This window comes from Crassostrea angulata, chromosome 10 (genome assembly GCF_025612915.1).
Source record: "Crassostrea angulata isolate pt1a10 chromosome 10, ASM2561291v2, whole genome shotgun sequence".
Taxonomy (NCBI): Eukaryota; Metazoa; Mollusca; class Bivalvia; order Ostreida; family Ostreidae; genus Magallana; species Magallana angulata.
Genome location: NC_069120.1, coordinates 10,634,939 through 10,656,672, shown reverse-complemented (window position 1 = coordinate 10,656,672; position 21,734 = coordinate 10,634,939). Strand labels below are relative to the sequence as shown.

The 21,734-nt window shown below is 32.5% G+C and overlaps 2 protein-coding genes across 2 annotated transcripts; both read left to right on the top strand.

Moving 5' to 3' along the window:
• Positions 1 to 1,929: 1,929 nt before the first annotated feature.
• On the top strand, positions 1,930 to 13,032 carry LOC128165831 (glutamate receptor U1-like). Its single transcript, XM_052830680.1, has 12 exons — positions 1,930 to 2,000; positions 2,401 to 2,655; positions 3,015 to 3,190; positions 4,649 to 4,792; positions 5,463 to 5,588; positions 5,695 to 5,898; positions 9,955 to 10,058; positions 10,157 to 10,250; positions 10,334 to 10,637; positions 11,015 to 11,232; positions 12,062 to 12,312; positions 12,538 to 13,032. The coding sequence occupies exons 1-12, from the start codon at positions 1,988 to 1,990 to the stop codon at positions 12,803 to 12,805; spliced, it is 2,157 nt and encodes a 718-aa protein (XP_052686640.1). The 5' UTR covers positions 1,930 to 1,987; the 3' UTR covers positions 12,806 to 13,032.
• Positions 13,033 to 13,587: 555 nt separating this feature from the next.
• Positions 13,588 to 21,371, top strand: LOC128165827 (glutamate receptor ionotropic, kainate 2-like). The gene is made up of 13 exons (XM_052830676.1): positions 13,588 to 13,749; positions 14,095 to 14,223; positions 14,414 to 14,668; positions 15,083 to 15,258; positions 16,400 to 16,543; positions 17,065 to 17,184; positions 17,500 to 17,703; positions 17,842 to 17,945; positions 18,022 to 18,115; positions 18,204 to 18,507; positions 18,871 to 19,088; positions 20,218 to 20,468; positions 20,717 to 21,371. The coding sequence occupies exons 1-13, from the start codon at positions 13,683 to 13,685 to the stop codon at positions 20,982 to 20,984; spliced, it is 2,334 nt and encodes a 777-aa protein (XP_052686636.1). The 5' UTR covers positions 13,588 to 13,682; the 3' UTR covers positions 20,985 to 21,371.
• Positions 21,372 to 21,734: the final 363 nt, after the last annotated feature.

The window sequence follows — 21,734 nt, the reverse complement described above, 5'->3', positions numbered from 1 at the left end:
CTAACAAGTCTATCAGACTATATGGAAACTACAATTTTTTTTTTATATATTAAAAATTCTTGTTAAACTATTTTAATCATTTGACCTCCTAATTACATTATTTACAATAATTACTTATTAAATATGAGCATTAAAGGGAACGTAACTCCATAAACCGTTTCGGGTAGTTCCTTTAAAAATAATAATTCATTTAACAAAATATTCAACAACCCGAGTGCATTTTTGGTGGTTCTATATACAATCTCATTGCAATGCGTTATTGGTAGAATGACTGGAGGACTAGATAGTAGATGGTTGTCCCTAGTGGAAACTTCTAAATAAAATGGACAATTTTCGTTACCATGAAATTAACCTCATTTTTAATTATTTATGCCGGGTATGTCTGTATATAACGTTAATAAATTTTAAATGAACTATCCATCATTACCCAATTACATGGTCTATTTATTTCGTGTCTTATTACCTAAGTAACTACGGGTCAAATTCGAAATGTGATGCCTATTTCCATTACTTGTTTATAGCTGCATTGAATTTACTGTAAAATGAGAAAAAACCCAATTCTACCCAAATATTTTTCAGATTCAAAACAAGATATTCACCAATCTTGTGTCATCATTAAAATTTATAATTTATATAATTTATGAATAATATAGATAAACGTTAAAATTTCAGACAATCGATGTGATATCACCTGCTCCTGCGTGACTTAAAATACATATATATATAGAGTTAATAATATTCATTTTATGTAAAAAATAAAAAATAAAAATCACCTTCGTTATTACATGCAATTAAACCTTGCACTGTACAGCTGTTATTTTGTTACAAGTAAAAGCCACAAATGTAATGAATAAAGCATTTAGTACTTATATTTGGATACCGTCGTTACTACACAACACCCACGGCTGTGCAGACAAATTGAATACCACGCTCCGTAATGCCAGAAATATATGAGAAGTTATGTCTATGCCCTGTATCAACTTCCAAATGAAATGAAGCATAGCCTTTAGATTGGTTACCGTGTACTACAACCCACCCACTCACCTACCCACAGATATGTAGACTTAAGGCTGTTTTCAATTTTAGGTTGGAAAAATGGAAAAAAAAAGACGGTTAGGTGGTTGTGACTATTTTTGTACTACTAGCAGTATATTTATTAATCTTCTTTTATAGAAAGCTTTTTTAGAATGATATATATATAGAAAATATTCAAATTTTAAAGCTTAAATATGAGGAATCTCTCATTACTGTCTTAACTAAACATTAGTTCATGGGTTAAAAATATATCTATCTTAAAGTTCAAAAAGATCTGATGGTCACTTTGGTGACCTCCCAGCCTCCTTAAGTTCCAAACACCAAAACATGAATACTTTGATAAATATTATATACCAAATTGAAAACTGAATATCTGATTTGAATTTTTTGCTTTTGCTCTGTATTTTGTCGTCTACACAGCCGAATCCTCTAGTGTGTTAACTCGATTGATTCGGTGACGATGGTGAAATGGAATTCAAACAGATTGCACTGTTTTGTTAAAATTGTTTAAACAATGGTTCTTCAAAATGGTATTTAGCACGGGTTATATATTGTTTGTGCTAGCAGTTACATCTAATGCCAACTGGAAAGTGGGTAAGCAAAGAAAATATATTTTAACAGAAATTTAAAAGAAGATGAAATATCCGAACATTTTCAATATTTTTTTCTTTATTCAACTTAAGTAAATTTGGAATTTATTTTTCAATTAAAAATGTCACTAAATATGTATGTTGTATCAGATCCTTTATAAAATGGTTTGAATAACGTTTTGTTAAAAAAAGTGATAATTTAATAAAACAGTAATTTCGAGAAGCTGAGAGACAAAGTTTTTGCAGGAGTGATATACCAGAGTGACAAGTGGACTGACTTGGGTAAACCATTAAATAATGGAACGGGCACTGCCGTTCAGGAATACATCTTGCATCAAGTCGACAATTCGGACGCTTTGTCAATGTATCAAAAAGGTAGGAATGTCACCTGACCATTTATCAAAATCTTAAATTTTAACACATGTAATTTATATTTTTCGTTCAAGGAAAGCATCCTATTACTGTGGAATCATTAAATTTCGTGGGGGCCAATTTTCGTGGATTGTTTAAATTTTACATACGTAATTTCGTGTATTCTCTCAAACCTACAAAGGAAATATCACTTTATTACCCAATTTATTAATTCGTGGAGGATATCAATTCGTGGATGAGAGGTACCTACGAATTCCACGAAAATTGAGCCACCACGAAATCTAATGATTCCACGGTAATTTACCCAAACAGAATGTCTGATAAATCTTATGTTTGAAAAATATCCATAAACAATGTATACGAATCAAGATATCTATAACGGTTTCATTATAAACTATTTCAGTTTCCAACTTATCCGAGAGTGATGTGATTGGAATCATCGCTTTCACATCTTGCCCCACTGCTGCAGTCCTACAGGAACAAACCGCATTAACGAACCTTCCATTGATAACCATTGATAATGAAGTCTGTCCACAAACCTATGACGGTCACCATCATCTGTCCATGCTTCCAAAGTGTCATAGTCAAATCTCACAATTCATCGACATAGTTCTACATATGAAATGGGAGCATGTCAATGCCATTTACGACTCAGAAAGTACGTTTGAACATGAGGTGACACAATTAGTATTATCATTTAGCCATCATACAAACTGGGTTTTTTAGGAATGGGAAAAGATGAAGGGTTATATTATTATGATTTCAGATAGTATCAGACGTCTCGTTGGTTAACTATTTTATCTAAATGTTCTGAGGAATCACATTTGTGTGTGTGTGTGTGTGTGTGTGTGTGTGTGTGTGTGTGTGTGTACGCGCGCTATCTAAAGCCTCTTGAAAGATTGTTGTACGTACATCAAGTTTTTAATGTTTTAATGCACATTTGATTTAATCTGATACTGTCTCATAACCTTTGAGAAAAGACCTCAACAGCTTTGAAATGCCTTCCATTTTTTAAAGGTTCCTTTTGCATTCAAGAACTCATTGTGTTATTGTCCAAAAAGAATGTTTTGAGCAACGTCATATTTCTCCCTGAAGAACAACACCTAACGCTGGAAATATTCCCAGAGCAAGGGTCGGAGGAAGTTATCTATGTAGCTACAGACAAAGAACGGACGCTGAGCATCGTGTCCGAGGTAAATAACTGGACTGCTGTCAAATCAAATATAGAAATATACAAGTGAAAATAACAATAATGCCCAAATGAGGCAATGCACAGAAATGTTTATTGTCCAATCTATACCGTTCCTGCCAATGTAATAAGTTTTAACAATAAATCAGTTAGACATATACATGTTTTGCTAACCTTACCCAGGACCAGTAATTAATTTATTTTGTTGATTGCACAAGAAGGAAACACTCTACTTTAAATTTTATGAAATGGCAGTCCAAATGTTCTATGAGGTAAACTGTTAAGTAATTTGTAGTAGGCTGTAGGTTTAAATATTGACCAAATGCTTTTGCTTTAGCTAAGATTTTTGGTAGTACATGTATATACATTTATATACAAATATCAGTCGTTTAATTGCACGTTTGTTTTTAATTCTCAAATCAAAAAAGGTAGAAAAGGGGTCAAAATGATAAGACAATCTATAAATTTTTTAGCAAAAACGGCTCCCTAACGGACCGTATGACGACAGTATCAAATTGTTAATAATTAATTAATGACCCCAATGGACTTTTCTATCAAGACATGATCGATCAACGTCAATAATTTCTATCAAATTTTAATCACTTTAATCAATACTTTTGGTATGTAAAAAGATACTAGAGCAGTGTAGTTTAGATCACGATTTCATAACGAATTAATTGTCATAGTATAAAAACAGAATCGATTGCTTCACGCGGCAAGATAACATACGTCATTATCATGTTGGGGTGTCCCACTCTGAATAAACTATACGAATATATAATACGACAAATGTCACTATCAATTTTTTTTTATTTTTGTATGTGTATATTGGGAAGTTAAATTCTAGCTATAGCTTGTCTTCAGGCAAATTTTTTTACTTTTGAATAATATAAAATGTGATCTCATTTTGACTTAAATATTAATTCATTTCTGCTTCAAAAATCTTCAAAAATCTAAACATATCTGTCATGAGTTGTCAAACAATTTTCAAAATAACAAATCACTCCCTCTGGGTGAAACCAATTTCTGGACAAAAAAGAAAACATTTCTCATTAAGGTACTTCACTACACCGAGACTTAGACTTTTTAAGACACTACGTCACAAGATGGCGATTTAAATGTTTTGTTAAACTGTTTGTATCAATCGATTCAGATGTATATCGTGATAGCTCAGTGGTTAAAGTATCAGGCTTGTGAACCGCAGGTCATGAGTTCGAATCTGTCTGCGGCTTTTGTTCATGTTTACTGAATGATATTTTTGAAAATATCATTTTTTATCTAAAATTGCACATTTTTTCGTCTATTTGACACATATACTTCTTATCCATCATGCCATATATCATAATCGTGTAATTTTCTGCTGATTTGAGAGAATATTTCAAGGTGTAGTGAGGCACCTTAAGCAGACTCTAGCTTATACATTAAAAATATGGCCACAACGCCAGTTTCCATATGCTTCCAGGCAATGGCAGTAGATATGTTCAACAGGAGTTTCTACTGGGTTTTGAACCTAGACCCATACACGTTGTGGAACAGCATTTTGTATAAGCCTGTCCATGAAGGCTGTGTTCTTCTGATATCTGCCGGTCTTCAACAGAACGAAACGGTGACTAGAATACTTTCTATATTCAGATCGTTGAAAATTTCTGTTGAACCATTAATCAAATTCACACTACTTCTTCAAAAGCTGTACCATATATACATGTACTAGTATTCAATTAATGTTTTTAGTTTTAAAAAGGTTTTGTACTTGCAAAAACCAAGACTTAAAAGAAATTAAAAAAAAATATGATTTAACTGTATCTACTAAATATATACTAAATCGTGAACTGTATTGTTGAATTATTTTTGTTTCGATGCAGTAAAACACGTATCAAATATCAATTGTTATCATACGGGGGAATATTTCTGCCCTTACATGCAAGATAAATGTATCAACATGCCCCCCCCCCCAAAAAAAATTATGTCAACATGCTAGATAATTGTGTCTACATGCAATATAATTATGTTTACATGCAGGATAATTATGTCTACATGCAAGTTACAAATCTTTGAAGATAACCTGATTTTCATATGGGTAAAAATGCGAGATAAAATGCGACATAAAAACTAAATTACAATTAACTCAACGTCTACATGCACATTATTTATAACAACGTGCGACGCAACTTGTATGTTGACATTAAGTTAATTGTAATTTAGCATTTTATTGCAATAAAATGTTGTTAGAATATCTGAATGTGACTCATTTGTTCATTGTTTTCATTAATTAACAGACGACGGCGGATTTGTTGTCGGAAGCCCTATCAGTATTTCAGCGAGGATTAGATTTTACCGGTGATGGACGATATGTCACAGACTTGAAATCTCTTCGCTACGACCTCCATCAATACATGGTATTAGTAAGTTTGTTAAAAATTTATAGACTTTACATCATTCTAAATAACTGTGTTCACGTGCATTTATTTATCACTCACTTTTATTAAAAAATACTTTGTTAAAACACAGATGGACTCCTCAAACGAAACCAGATTGATAGATAAGGAATCACACGCTCGGGTTTTTAGTTCAGCCATAGACGAAGAGACCCCGTTTCAAGAAGTTGCAGAGTATTCTCAAGAACCGAATAGCTTCCATGTAGTTGAAGATCGCCTGTACAAATGTATCTTTAAAGACTTCGGCAATAGGACGCTGAAAGTCGTTTCTGTCGAGGTATGTCGTATTAACTCTTGTTGAAAGAATAAACAAATGTATTTTTAATGATTATAATTGTTAAAACAATGAAAAAGAAGTCAATAACAACATGTATTTACCTAGGGTCAACACCTGGGTCCACCACTATACTTCTCAATGGCAACTCAGCTAACTGTAACTCACCAACAATCTAACTGTCGTAACTGTTGAACTGCCACTTGAATCTAACAGGCTACCGTATATATATCCATCAGCTGTTAACTAATGACCAAGCAACTATGTGACTAGGTTACCATTACAATAACCATTTACAGATTATACAGAGTAGTATATGTAGAGATAAGTATGTCATTAATACGAGGTAAACACAGGAACATTTTTAATTAATCAAGACAAAAATAGAAGCAAAGTAATTTTCTTTTTAAACATAATATGATATGGATGTCTATTAAACCTGAATAAGCTTACAGTCAAAACTTCTACCTTGTGAATCTCTAATTGAATATCAAAATGAGAAATGAAATCCTTTTCTAGATTTTCTGCAATAGTGTTTGATGTTTGACTATGCAAGTGCTGCAAAGTTGGTATTTATTTTGTGCTTTATAGCTGAACACGTTTCAAGACCAGTTTTTTGTGTCTCGCAAGTACATCTAGATGTTTATTATTAAGAAGAATTGCCTGTTTGTTCTTCAGTTCATCATCCGAGATTTTTGCAACTCATTTTTTAACAACTCTTCCAGATATTCAGGCACTCCGAGTTCTTGGATTGGTATTTCATCAGTGAAATTTTTAGGGTAGTGTATAGATTCTATTGGATTTAACTCTCCTTTCTTTAATTTCCCAGGATTACTATGAAAACTGAGATTCATGATTCTCACCGTTACTGTTTCTCTAATGGAGTCTACTAATGTTCTAGCAGACAGAACGTCTCTTTGATTCTCAAACACAGGTTTCAGCATTCCGAATTCTAAATCTAAGCACTGCCGATTTTCAGAGACTCCCTCTACAACATCTCCGACAATAGTTTCAAAATAGCATTATTATATAAGTAAACGCCATACAGTTGATTTTTTGTAAACAAAGTTTTGTAATTAAAACTTTTAATTAGACAAGGATATATAATAAATTTTCATTTCCTGGCGCGGATCATAAGATCAAACTCGACGTTTAACGTCTCGTTTGATCTAATGATCCACGCCTGACAACTCGACGTGATCCGACCCTTTGGATCAAGTTACTGCTATAATAATATATATTTGTCACTCTACACCGTCACTGATGCTCCTGTATCAACTTCCGCTTCCACCCTGCATTTGAACATTTACTGTGACGGTCTTAGTTCTCCTTATCACAATTTCATTTTTCTTTGAGATTTAAGGACTTCATTCTTCTTACTTATTCCAGTTAACTTTCTTATGTCATCCACTTCTGTTTCGTTAGGATCTTTTATTGATTTAATGGATGCACTTTTTGTTGTTCCGACTGCCGGGGAAGCGGTCAATTTTTCTAAATGTGCCCCTCTTCCCTGCATTCATAGCGAACAAATATCTGGTATCTTCTAGCTCCATTGGAATTCGGTTGCTAATTTCTTGCCTCTCTGCATTGCATTTTTACTAGATCTCACAGATCTTGGACAATGTTATCTTTTAAACTTTCTTCAGTTACTGCGTATTGATGTTTTATTCGGTCAATGATATGTTGTTCATACTGCTCATATTTGCTCTTCTCCGCATTCTTTTTTTACAGCATTCGTGCCATGTCTTCTGCACTCTTTTAAGTTTTGGGCCATTTCAGGCTACATCGTATGCGATGCTCTGGAATTTAGTCCATTTAGCAGATGTCCGAAGACAAGCTCTACCTTCAGTTGTTCATCTGTTAAACCTGGATGTGCTCTGTTCATTAAGGAATTTATCCTAAATGCTTATTTCTCAACATGCTGAGGAATTTCCTAATTTTTCTTCGAATGGGTTCCTACTGTTCCCGTACACATTGCGTCCTGTGTCTCCATATCCATATTCATGGGTTATGTGCATAGCCACTGAACATATGAGCATGACAGTTTGCATTTTTAGCATTTATCGCAAGACAATTTGCATTTTTAGAATTTATCGCATGATGAAATTGTGAATCATTCACTAGTTGTTTTCGCATGTCGTTGAAGGGAACAGCTTTCTCTAAATTCACGTAAAAGTCGTCAAGGTAATAATTCCTAGAAGATTGTGAAATTATAGTCTGCATCATTTTCTGAATTTGATGCAAAACATTCATTTCTGTCATTATCTGTTATTGCATTATTGTCATACTTTTTATATTTTTTGTGTTTTATGTTTTTGTGTAGACTAAATGTATATTCCATGTCAAGAAACACTGACATTTACTGAATTTTATATTTCCTCGGTTTGAAGAGGTTCTATGGTATTTTCCAATTCTTTTTTCTCTGCGTTTCTAGTAATCACTGAAGGTAGAGATGGAAATTGCCTATTTCTCAAACACATTACTCTCTCTAATTTTCAGGGAAAAAATTATTTGTCAGGTAGAGGTTTTGTTACCTTTTGGATTTACCCGTAATATTTTTTAATTCGAAATTTACAAAAATTAAAATCATTGAAAAAGACTTTGTTGTCTATAATTCCCCCAACAATTATTTTTAAGTTTCAAATATTAAAGCTGCTTGGTCCGATTTTTTATCATTTTTTGCACGTTTTTAAACGATGGCTATGCTATGTATATGTATAATAATAGACATAGCAGTAGTTTTCCCAGTCGATTAAGCCAACTTTCAATTAAAAAATTATGTTCAAAATTTGTCAACAAAACAAACGACATAAAAGGGTATCGTGTTATTTCGCCTCTTGTTCAAATTCACCCCTGATGTCAAAACGGGTATGGTTGTATTACGATTTTGACATGGCTATAAGTTCGTAATGTTCCGGCAAATTGCAAAACCTGTGTAAGTTTTGTTGGCTATAATATTTCTGATGTTTGCTTTGTTTACAATCGATGCATAGCATGCGACCGGTTGAATAACCCCAATCATTCGGGGGACGAAACCAAATTAACAGTTACCTTCTTAAAACATCCCATGATGCATTTTGGTTTGTTTTTTCGTTTTCCCAAAAAGAAATTATTAAATATTTTAAACTTTTTTTATTTACTTTGAATATTTCTAACTTTGAAAGGAGACCGATTCTGCTGGTGTAAATAGGAGAAAGTCCATAACTTTCTAAGATAAATGGTTTGTATGGAAAATTATTTGATAATGTAATAACAAAAAATCGGACCAATCAGCTTTAAAATATGTCATCATATGTAAATGATTTAATAAAAATAAGGTGTTTTTTTTATCCCCGCCCCCTCTAAATATTAGAAATTAATTTTTTTTTTATTTTGCATAAATAGAAGATATTCTCACATTTTAAATATTCTTGCACTTCCTTTTCTCTTAACAGTCAAACTCTTAATATTGTTATAAAATAACCCTTTTTGAAGAATTAACAAATTTATTTATCAATGATTATAACTGTTATCAAACAATAGAATAGATTTTGATGACGATGACCTATTTACCTAGTGTCAACACCTGGATCCACTTCTAAAGTTCTAAACTGCACCTCATAATTACTTTAACTGTCGTAACTATTGAACTGGCACTTGGACATTGACATCTATTAGCTGTTTATTAATGACCTGGATGTAAACAATTGCTTGACTACAACTAGGTCTCAAATACAATAATCATTTACACATTAATATGTACACATATGAATGTCTTTGAAATGAGGTAAACACAAAAACATTGTTTATAAAACAAGATATGCCATTTTTAAATATAAACATAGTAATTTCCATTTAAAAATAATCAGGATGTCCACAATATAGTGTGACTTTAATTACGAGGAAATACACAAAACAGTATAAAAAGATTTCCAGATGTAGTTAAATATTACAGCTAACAGAGGTATTAAGTTAATAGCATACATACAATGGCAATGTTAGTCTGATTGCTATCTTTTGAAAAAATCCAGAAAAGTGTTGCTTTTCAATAATGAATCTTTCACATTTTATTCGGTTCAGGAGAAACCTTTCCAAATGCGAGTGGATAAAGGCAATGGGAGTTTCTACTATTACGGGTTTACCTACGATCTGCTGAATGAATTCGCCAAGCAGTTTAACTTCAGGTAATACTAAATCGACATTTCTAATGTTTCATTAGACATTTTTCATAATGTTAGATGAAACATTACGAAATAAAAGCTCTTACGTCTGTTTTCTGCAGATACGAATTCGTGGATTCAGTAGATGGACTCTATGGCAACCCGACAAATCATGACAAAAATGCTTCAGGGATGATAGGAATGGTCATGAGAGGGGTTGGTATTGTTGTCAATGATTTATTGATTGTCGGGTCAAGAAATTCACAATGATTTTTTGTATTTTGTTTATGATATTTTAGGAGGCTGATATAGCTGTTGGTCCATTTACAATAACAGCAGAGAGAAGAAAAGTTGTAGACTTTCTCTATCCCTTCCAAGAAGAAGGGGTTGGCATTATAATGCGAAAAGTTGACAATGAGGCTGAGAAATTATTCCGGGTCTTCAGTCCGCTTGATACCGACTCTTGGCTTGCAACCGGAACAGCTGCATTTGTTGCTGCAGTAGTGCTGTCAATTATAGTGAAGCTTAGTCCGTTTAGTAAAGGACTTCACAACAAAGTATCTGCAAGCTTTTGGTTGGTTTTCTCGGCATTTCTGCACCAAGGTTAACTATACTTCTTGTATACTTGATTGTGTAGTTATCATAAGGCTGACCATTGAGATTATTCCCTATCCAAGTTTTACCAAAACATAATTACGATGAAACGATATTTCAAATTAATATTAATACTCCCCCTAGCTACCTTAAAAATGAATTTCTTCACAAAAAACTGATATTGTAAATAAAATCCTTTTTTGTACAGCTTTAGCTATAGTACAGTATATAATATTCAGAAGAGGCTATAAAAAATTTCGAACTTGCGTGTATTTTCATGTCTTGCTCTTGGACTAGAAATAGATTTCCTGGATTAAAACAGAAACAGACTCTCCATAGCTATTTCCTGTGACTTTAAAATTCAATGTTAGTTTGGCATATTTAAGGGGAAGAAAAATCTTCCAAGTCTGTCCCCGCTCGGCTTGTGATGGGATTCTGGTGGGTTTTTACCATTATAGTGATGTCTCTGTATACGGCAAACCTAGCTGCCTTCCTGACAGTATCCCTGGGAAAGGCACAAATAAAGAACTTGGAGGAGCTTGTTGCTCAAACTGTTTACAAACCGTTAATCAGGGACGGTAGCAGTCTTCATATGTTATTCAAGGTAATTAAAAAGCCTTCAAGAATTGTCATTTTAGGTCACCTGAGTCACTCAGGTGACCTATTGCTATCTATCTGTTTTTGTCGGCGTTCGTCGGTCGTCTTTCGTCGGTCGTAAACTTTTAACGTTTTTAGCGTCTTCTCTGGAACCACGGAACCAATCTTAGCATCTATGGGTGAAGTAAAACATCAAACAATAAAACAACTAGCAAGATTGTTATTAGAAATCAGTTTTCTACCAATTCGTGGCCTCAAGGCCAAAGTTTCTGGTGGGGCTCTTATGATTATATTGTGAAAGTGCATTGATAATTTAAAAAAACTTCTTCTTTGCTCGTGGGTAATTAGCCAATGAACGAAGTACATAGTTATGACGAAGAAAGCCTCTTTCAAAGCTGTGAATTTCATGGCCCCTAGGTCAGGGGTTCTGGTGTTAGGGCGGGGTTCTAATGATTACAAAGAGAAAATGCACGATTCCATTAATCTATATTGGTCTCCTCGAAAAAAAAGGTCTTTGAAAAGATATAGGAAAGATAAAAGTTTTCTAGGTTAAAGTTAAAATAATTATATTCATATTTTCTTTACTAACATAGTTTATAGATTTTAAAAATCCTTTCTAAAGATTTTAAGTATACCTGATGGATCATTTATTGTACATCCAGCCTCCTTAAACAAAAATGATTTCACCAAGAATATTGTATTTAGATTAACTCGATGTATTTTACAAGAAACATGTGTTCCTTTTAATCGTTAGATTGAAAATATAAAGGTTTAATAATATATAGAATGATTAACAATTGAATACTATTATAGTTAAGATATGTCGACTTTCACAGAAAGCTGAAGGAGGAATCTATAAGAAGATTTGGGACATGATGAGAGATATGCCTAAAATAATATCATTCGAAGAAGGGTATGAGATGATCGTCAAAAGTAACTATGTTTACATAACAGATGAATCGGAAGCCAGATTTATGACTATGAAAGACTGCAAGAATCTAGAAATGGGGGATGAAACGTTACATAAAGGAATGCTCTCGTTCGTTATAAAGAGAAACGCAGAGTTTAAAGGGGCTTTTGATAAACAGTAGGTTTTGCCTTGTCATTTATTAGCATACTGATAATAATGAAAAATTAAATACAACGTTTTTGTAAATATTTTCGCAAATGCTGTATATATTTTTTCATAGAACTTTAACAATATCAAGTAATAAAAATCATTTTCTGGTATTATTAGAGTTTAAAAAGTTATGAATAATTACTGATTTGTAAAATCACTGTTATTTATCCCGAAATAACAAAATATTTTTAGCATGCTCAAAATGGTGCAAATTGGCATGGTGGATAAATACAAGAAGATATGGTGGGATACACATTCTTGTCACTCGGCAAATACTGCCACTGAACTGGAATTTAAAAGTACCAGTGGAATATTCATTGTGTACAGTAGTTTTATATTTATTTCGGTCATCTGTTGCCTGGTGGAGCTGTATCTTCGAGGCCGGAAATTCAAAAAGAACATAGTTCGCTCTAGCTCGGAAAGTCTCCAAGATATTTCTGTTGCTATGGGTGATAACTGAGCCATTAAAATATGTACCATATATCTCTTTAATCTTTGAATATCTATGTTTAAAGTTTTGATTTTTATTCTTAGCATCAAGTAGAAATAACATCAAAAAAGTTCAAAATTCAGACACTCAATGTGATGTGCCTGTGTGACTTAAAATTACATGTAAAGAAATATTTACATTCATTCTTTTATGTTGTATATTAATCACTTTATTATTAAATGCAATAAAACCATGCAGTGTTATTACATCGAGTCACCACGGTTACTAGTAGTCTATTACAAGAAATAATCAAAAATGTTTGGACTAAATTATTTAGTGTTTTGTTTTTTTTGGATATCGTCGGTCCTATAACACACCACGGTGTGCAGACAAAATAAATACCATACATCTAAATTCCAGAATCATAAGAAAGATGCTCATGCCATGTTTTCAACTTCCATTTGAAATGAAGCATAACCTGTAGACTGGTTTCTAAATTACCATGGTTACTTGTTACCTTGTTTTTTATTTTTAAATACCGCTCATATAAAAAGACAATTTTCAATTTAAAAGAAAGAGAATGTTTAATTTTACATAACAACGCTCCAAACACACAAGGCAAGGAATACTGATATTATATACCAAATTGAATTCATTGTTTTGCTTTGTAATGGTACACAGTTGAATCCCCTTGTGAGTTCACTCTATTGATTTGATGAGAAGGTGTTCATTATCTAATATTGATTATAAACTCAATGTTTATCACTGTTACACCGAAAATTGAAAAATAAACCAAATCGTTAATCAGGAAATTGTAGGTGATATAGTCCGATCGGAATATAAGTGAAACGGAATTCAAACAGCGAGCACTGTTTCATTAAAATCGTTCAAACAATGGTTCTTCAGAATGATACAGAGCACTGGCTTTATATTATTTGTGCTAGCAATTAGATCTTCTGCCAACTGGACAGTGGGTAAGCAACAAAATTTAATTATTTTAACCAATATTTAATAGAAAATGAAACATCCGAACGTTTTAAATTTTTTTCTTCTAATAACTGCTTATATCAGTTTGAGATAAATTTTCTTTTGAAAAAAAAAATGTCATTTTTTATGTTGTATTGGACCCTTGACAGTTGGTTTGAATAACGTTTTGTTAAAAACGGTGATAAATATTTAAGGTTTATAATACTTTTATTGTAATCTAAAAGGTCTTGAGCCGTGCAAGGAACTTGAATGTTATCTAGAATAAAAAAATACCAACTATATTCCCTTTAAAACCATAATTTTGAAAAGCGGAGAGACAACACTTTTTGCAGGAGTGATATACCAGAGTGACAAGTGGACTGACTTGGGTAAACCATTAAATAATGGAAAGGTCACTGCCGTTCAGGAATACCTATTGCATCAAGTCGACAATTCGGACGCTTTTTCAATGTATCAGAAAGGTAGGAATGTCGCCTGCCCGTTTATCAAAATCCTTAATATTAACACATGCAATTTATACTCCTCGTTCAAGGAAAGCATCCAATTTTATACTGTACAAAAAAATCTGATAAAGCTTATGTTTGGAAATATTCCTTATAAAATGTATACGAATCAAGATATCTATATCGGTATCATCGTACACTATTTCAGTTTCCAACTTTTCCGAGAGTGGTGTGATTGGAATCGTCGCTTTCACATCTTGCCCCACTGCTGCAGTTCTACAGGAACAAATCGCATCAACGAACCTTCCATTAATAACCATTGATAATGAAGTCTGTCCACAAACCTATGACGGCCACCATCATCTGTCCGTGCTTCCAAACTGTCATAGTCAAAACACACAATTCATCGACATAGTTCTACACATGAAGTGGGAGCATGTCAATGTCATTTACGACTCAACAAGTACGTTTCAACATGAGGTGAAACAATTACAATTACAATTTAGTATCATCACTTAGGCAAAATACAGACAAATTTGTGTTTTCTTATGAAAGGAAAATTATTGAGGGTTATATATGATCAAAGTTGGTACCAGACGTTTCGTCGGTTAATTATTTTATCTATATATTCTGGGTACATGGGTAATCATATTTTGGGAGAGAGAGAGAGAGAGAGAGAGAGAGAGAGAGAGAGAGAGAGAGAAAGAGAGAGAGAGAGTACAGCTATCAATAGCCTTTTTAAAATTCAAAAATTAAAAATTGTAGTTACAACGAATTTTTAACGTTTTAATGTATAATAATGTAATTTGATCTGATACTGTATCATGAATTTAGAATAGCCTCAACAGCTTTAAAATGTCCAACATCTTTTTTATAGGCTCCTATTGCGTTCAAGAACTCATCGTGTTATTGACAAAAAAGAATGTTTCCAGCAACGCCATATTTCTTCATGAAGGACAACATCTAACGCTGGAAATATTCCCAGAGCTATATTTGGAGGAAGTTATCTATGTAGCTACAGACAAAGAACGGACGCTGGGCATTGTGTCCGAGGTAAATAATTGGACTGCTTTCAAATCATACAAGATAACCCACAAATGAGGTTATATGAATCATATCTGCGATATGGAAATTTACATGCGAACTGAACAATAGCCACTTAATGGGGCAATGCACAGAAATCTTACTGTGCGATCCATATGCTCTTCCTGCCATTTTCATAAGATTTATCTATAAAGCTATTGGACATGAATAGCTTTTATTAACCTTTTTGGGCAGAATCATTAGTTTCATATTTTGTTAACTGAGGAAGAAGGACACACTCTACTTTCGATGAAATGTTCTATGGAGTACATTGTTAAATAATTTGTAATAGGCTGTAATTTAAGGTTATTGAACGAATGCTTTTGTGTAGTTAAGTTTGATAGTACATGTATACATACTATACATATATCAAAGTTGAATTGCATGCTTGTCTTTAATTCTTCAATCGAAAAGGTGAAAAGGGGTTGAAATGACAAGACAATCTATAACATTTTTTCCTTTTCAAGTTTGCATAAATTATTCTCTTTATGACCGTATGACGGCAGTATTAAATTGTTAACAATTCATCAATGACCCCCATGGACTTTTCTATCAAGACATGATCGATCTAGAATCAACGTCATTAATTTCTATTAAATTTTTAATGACTTCAATCAATACGTTTGGTACATACAAAAGTTACTAAAGCAATTTAGTTTAGATCAGGGTTTCATAACGAATTAATTATCATAGTACAAGACACAATCGATTTCTTCATTCTATCGTAGAGCGGCAAAATAACCTACGTCATTGTCACACTTCTAATAGGCTTTACGAATTTATAATATGAAAAATTATCAATATTAATGTTTTCATTAGAATTTTTTATGTGTATGTGGGGAAGTCTTCCGGCAAAAAAAAATTTTTAAATATAGATAACTTACTTTGTGAATATTAATTCATTTCTGCTATAAAAATCTAAATTTATTTGTTATGAATTTTTAAACAGTTTTGAAAATGACTGATATCACTCCCTGTGGGTGAAACTAAAACTATCAGTATTTTACATCTGGACTAAAAACTGAAGACATTTTGTATAAAGCAGACACTTATTAATGAAATATTTGTATATATCAATATGAATACAACGCCATTGTCCGTCTATTTTCAGGCAATGACATTAGATATGTTCAACAGGAGTTTCTTCTGGGTTCTGAATTTAGACCCATACGCGTTGTGGAACAGCAGTTTGTATAAGCCTGTCCATGAAGGCTGTGTTCTTCTGATATCTTCCGGTCTTCAACAGAACGAAACGGTGACTAGAATACTTTCTATAGTCAGATTGGTGAATTCTGTTTGGTTTTTGTTGAGCCATTAATTAAATCCACTATAGTCCTTCAAAAGCTGTACCATATATACATGTATTCTATTAATGTTTTTTTTAGTTTCAAAGAGTATTCGTACTTGCAAATATTGACTATGAAGAAAAATGAAAATAATATTTTAACTGAAATCTTTATCTTTCGTGTACTGTATGGGTGAATTCATTTTTGTTTTGGTACAGAAAAACATGGATCAAATATCACTCGTTTTCATAAGAAAACCAGTCAAAAATTATTACATGCGGTTGTTGTATGGCATATTGACTGTTTTGATTTTAAATTCGTTTGATTAATCTAAAACGAAAAGGTGAAATTTAAAAAAAGTTAGCAGATAATACATGTTGTCAAGATTGACTGAAGATTTGATTTTATCATTTAACCCCCCCCCCCCTAAAAATTTCTTCTTGAATATAGAACTGTGTCACATTTGTTAATTGTTTTCATTAATTAACAGACGGCGGCGGATTTGTTGTCGGAAGCCCTATCAATATTTCAGCGAGGATTAGATTCTATCGGTGATGGACGAAATATCACAGACTTAACATTTCTTCGCTATAACCTCAAGCAATACATGGTATTAGTATGTTTGTTTAATTCCATAGGCTTTAAATGATTCTAATCAATTTTGTACCCGTGTACTGTGGTTTCATTAATATTCAAGGGTATCAATTTTCGTGGATAAAGTGAAAATCACAGTTTCAAGGATATGTAAATTCGTGGCCAATGACCCCATCATTACAAAATGTTAATAGAAATTGCATTTCAATGAACATTTAATTTCATGGATCAACTTCAAAAAAGAATTCCACAAAAATTGGTTTTCAACGAAAATTGGTGAAACCACAGTATTCATTTGTATACAAATATAAAAGAATATATTAAAATGCAGATGGGATCCTCAGACGAAACCGGATTAATAGGCAAGGAATCGCAAATTCGGGTTTTCAGTTCAACCAAAGATTACGAGACTCCGTTTGAAGAAGTTGCAGGGTATTCACAAGATACTCGTAACTTTAATGTAGCTGACGATCGCCTTTACAAATGTATTTTCAAAGACTTTGGCAATAAGACGCTAAAGGTCGTTTCTGTCGAGGTATGTAGATTGTTGCACTTAAAACCCATGATGTTAATTTGATTGCTTTTTTTAAATCAAAAGCATGCAATTATAACCCATTTTGGTTGTGTTACTTTTCAACAATTCATCTTTCATGTGCACTATTTATCGTTTCAGGGAAAACCTTTCCAAATGCGAGTGGATAAAGGCAATGGGAGTTTCTACTATTATGGGTTTACATACGACCTGTTGAATGAATTCGCCAAGCAGTTTAACTTCAGGTAATACCAAATTGACATTTCTAATGTTTAATAAGCAATTTTCCTAAATAAAAGCCCTTACATATGTTTTCTGTAGATACGAGTTCCTAGATTCAGTAGATGGTCTCTATGGCATAACTACAGATGATAACGAAAGTGCTTCAGGGATGATAGGAATGATCATGAGAGGGGTGGGTATTGTTGTCAACGATTCATTAATCGACTGTCGGGTCAAGAAATTCACAAATGATTTTTTGTATTTTGTCTATAATATTTTAGGAGGCTGATATAGCTGTCGGTGGATTTACAATAACAGCAGACAGAAGAAAAGTTGTAGACTTTCTCTATCCCTTCCAAGAAGACGGGATCGGTATTATAATGCGAAAGGTTGACAACGAGGCTAATAAGATGTTTCGGGTCTTCAGTTCGCTTGGTACCGACTCTTGGCTTGCAACCGGAGCAGCTGCATTTGTTGCTGCAATAGTGTTGTCAATTATAGTGAAGCTTAGTCCGTTTAGTAAGGGACTTCAAAACAAAGTATCTGCAAGCTTTTGGTTGGTTTTCTCGGCTTTTCTGCAACAAGGTTAACTTTACTTTTCATTCATGTTTAAACAGTTATCATAAGTCATTCCTTATCCAAGTTTTACCAAAACGTATTTACGATGTAACGCTTTTTCCGAATTAATATTGAGCCCCTCCCAAGGTACCTTAACACCTAATTTAAGGTCAAATTTCATCATAAAGAAATTAAACTTTGAGGCTATAAGAAGTATCGAATTTATTTTCATTTTTAAAAAATGAGCTGAATGTCATGCTTTTGGACTAGAAATATACTAGTATTTCCTTGATGAAAACAAAAAGCTTTAACAGCTATTTTTAAACAGCTATTTTCTGTGACTTTAAAATAAAAGTTCCAAGTTCAGTGTTAGTTTTACTTATTTTATAGGTGAAGAAAAATCTTCCAAGTCTGCCCCCGCTCGGCTGGTGATAGGATTCTGGTGGATCTTTACAATTATAGTGATGTCTCTGTATACGGCAAACCTTGCTGCCTTTCTGACAGTATCCCTGGCAAAGGCACCAATAAAGAACTTGGAGGAACTTGCAGCTCAATCTGTTTACAAACCGTTAATCAAGAACGGTAGCAATCTTCACACGTTATTCGAGGTAATTAGAAAGCCCTTAAGAAGGCTTGATGATGAAGGCCATTTTTAATTTATATTGGTCTCCTTAAAAAGAAGAGCTCGGTGTAAAGATATAGGAAAATATTCAAATTTCATAGGTTAAAGATATAAAGATATAGGAAAATATTCAAATTTTATAGGTTAAAGTTATAAAGATATAGGACAATATTCAAATTTCATAGGTTAAAGTTGTAAAAAAAAAAAAGAGCAAAATAATCAAATTTCATAGGTTTAAGTTATAAAGATATAGGAAAATATTCAAATTTCATAGGTTAAAGATATAGGAAAATATTCAAATTTCATATGTTAAGGTTATAAAGATATGGGAAAATTTCATAGGTTTAAGTTATAAAGATATAGGAAAATATTCAAATTTCATAGGTTAAAGATATAGGAAAATATCCAAATTTCATAAGTTAAAGTTATAAAGATATAGGAAAATATTCAAATTTCATAGGTTAAAGATATAAAAATATAGGAAAATTATCAAATTTCATAGGTTAAAGTTATAAAGATATAGGAAAATATTCCAATTTCATAGGTTAAAGTTATAAAGATGTAGGAAAATATTCAAATTTCATAGATTAAAGATATAAAGATATAAGAAAATAATTGAATTTTATAGGTTAAAGTTATAAAAATAAAGGAAAATATTCAAATTTCATAGGTTAAAGTTATATAAAAAAAAAAGAGCAAAATATTCAAATTCATAGGTTTTAAGGATATAGGAAAATATTCAAATTTCATAGGTTAAAGTTATAAAGACATAGGAAAATATTAAAGTTTCAGAGATTAAGATTTAAAATAATTATATTGATTTTTTTTTCCGTAAACTAGTTTATAGTTTTAAAAATCCGAAAAAATCTTTAAAATTTTTTTTAAAAATCTAATATTTAAAGTACATTTGTAGATTTAATGGAATATTTGTTGACCAGCCAACCAGTTTAAACTAAAATGATTTCACAGTAAATATTGTTCTCAAAGTCAGATTAACTCGATCTATTTTATTAGAAATATATGGGTTTTTTAATAGTGAGATCGTAAAGTTCCAATGATACATATAAAATCTTTCACACCAGAATATTATGGTTAATATATATCGACTTTCACAGAAAGCTGAAGGAGGAATCTATAAGAAGATTTGGGACATGATGAGAGATGTGCCTAAAATAATATCTCCCGATGAAGGGTATGAGATGATCGTCAAAGGTAACTATGCTTACATGACTGATGAATCGGAAGCCAGATTCAAAGCTATGAAAGACTGCAAGAATCTAGAAATGGCGGATGAAACGTTCCATAAAGCAGAGCTCTCGTTCGTTATAAGGAAAAACGCAGAGTTTAAAGAGGCTTTCAATAAACAGTAGGTTTTGCTTTTGTGGTCATCATCAGACTGATTATAATGACAAATTAAAAAGAACGTTTTTTGCCAAAATTTTGGCAAATATATACATTGAGTATATTTTTTTTCATGGAATACCGGTATTACCAATATCAAGTAATAAAAATGGTTTTATGGTTCTAAGATTTTACAAAAATGTAATGGAATTATTACCAATTTGTAAAAACACTGTTTAATACCAACCAGTCATTAGTATGTTTATTTTTCAGCATGCTCAAAATGGTGCAAAATGGCATAGTGGATAAATACAAGAAGATATGGTGGGATAAACATTCTTGTCACTCGGCAAATACTGCCACTGAACTGGAATTTAAAAGTACAAGTGGAATATTCATTGTGTATAGTGGATTTATATTTATTTCGGTCATCTGTTGTCTAGTAGAGCTGTATCTTCGAGGCCGAAAATACCCAAAGAACAGAGTTAGTTCTAGTAAACAGAGTCTCGAAGATATTTCTGTCATAATGGTTGATTATTGAGCTATGAAAACCCAGAAACTTCTAAGAACTTTTCAACCCGGTCAGTCTTTCAAATTCGTTGCTTAAACTAGAGAGGATGAATTGATTTCTTGACCTTCAGCAACGTCCTGTATTTCATCGTTACATACCTTGTATTATTGTGGCATCCACGTGGATCAATTTCGGAATCGCGTTTATAGACTTCGTGATGTCAAAGTTGCTAATTTTGAGAAGATTTTCCATTCAAACTTTATTTTATTACTTATATTTATTGAAACACCATGTGACGTTGCGTATTTTTTATATGGTTTTTGACGTTTCAGGACAATAAGCAGCAACATTTACAAGTGCATCAACAAATGTCGTCTAATTGGATAATTAATCACTCATGAAATAAAGTGACCTTTAAACATGTAAAAAGTCTGATTTTTTATTTGCTAAGATTTATATCTACAAGCTTTAAAGGAAGTTTTTTTTTAATTTGTAAACAAGTCTGTCGAATTTGTTTTTAGCTTCTCTCTTTTATAATTTCAGTATTTTTTAAAAGATTACTTGTTTGTTTTGCATTAACATCTTTTAAGCCCTTTCCGCCGCCGAGGTTGTGGAAGGGAAGGGGAGGGGGCAATTTTTTCCTCAACTTCAGTCTACCATTGATTCATGATGATTCAAAAACTTTTTGTATATGTAATCAATGGAAACAGTAAGACGTATGCTCTTAATTGCAACTAGAAGGACTGGGCCGCTCTACACACACGGTATATGGGAATAAGT

What these genes read in the sequence shown, in the direction of transcription:
- LOC128165831 (XM_052830680.1), top strand. An exon ending in TCCATCAATACATGGTATTA is followed by an intron (nt 5,589 to 5,694) that starts GTAAGTTTGTTA and finishes GTTAAAACACAG; the next exon opens with ATGGACTCCTCAAACGAAAC. An exon ending in GCCAAGCAGTTTAACTTCAG is followed by an intron (nt 10,059 to 10,156) that starts GTAATACTAAAT and finishes TGTTTTCTGCAG; the next exon opens with ATACGAATTCGTGGATTCAG.
- LOC128165827 (XM_052830676.1), top strand. Translation starts at nt 13,683, where the DNA reads ATGATACAGAGCACTGGCTTTATATTATTTGTGCTAGCAATTAGATCT. An exon ending in TTTTTCAATGTATCAGAAAG is followed by an intron (nt 14,224 to 14,413) that starts GTAGGAATGTCG and finishes ACACTATTTCAG; the next exon opens with TTTCCAACTTTTCCGAGAGT. An exon ending in GTCTTCAACAGAACGAAACG is followed by an intron (nt 16,544 to 17,064) that starts GTGACTAGAATA and finishes ATTAATTAACAG; the next exon opens with ACGGCGGCGGATTTGTTGTC.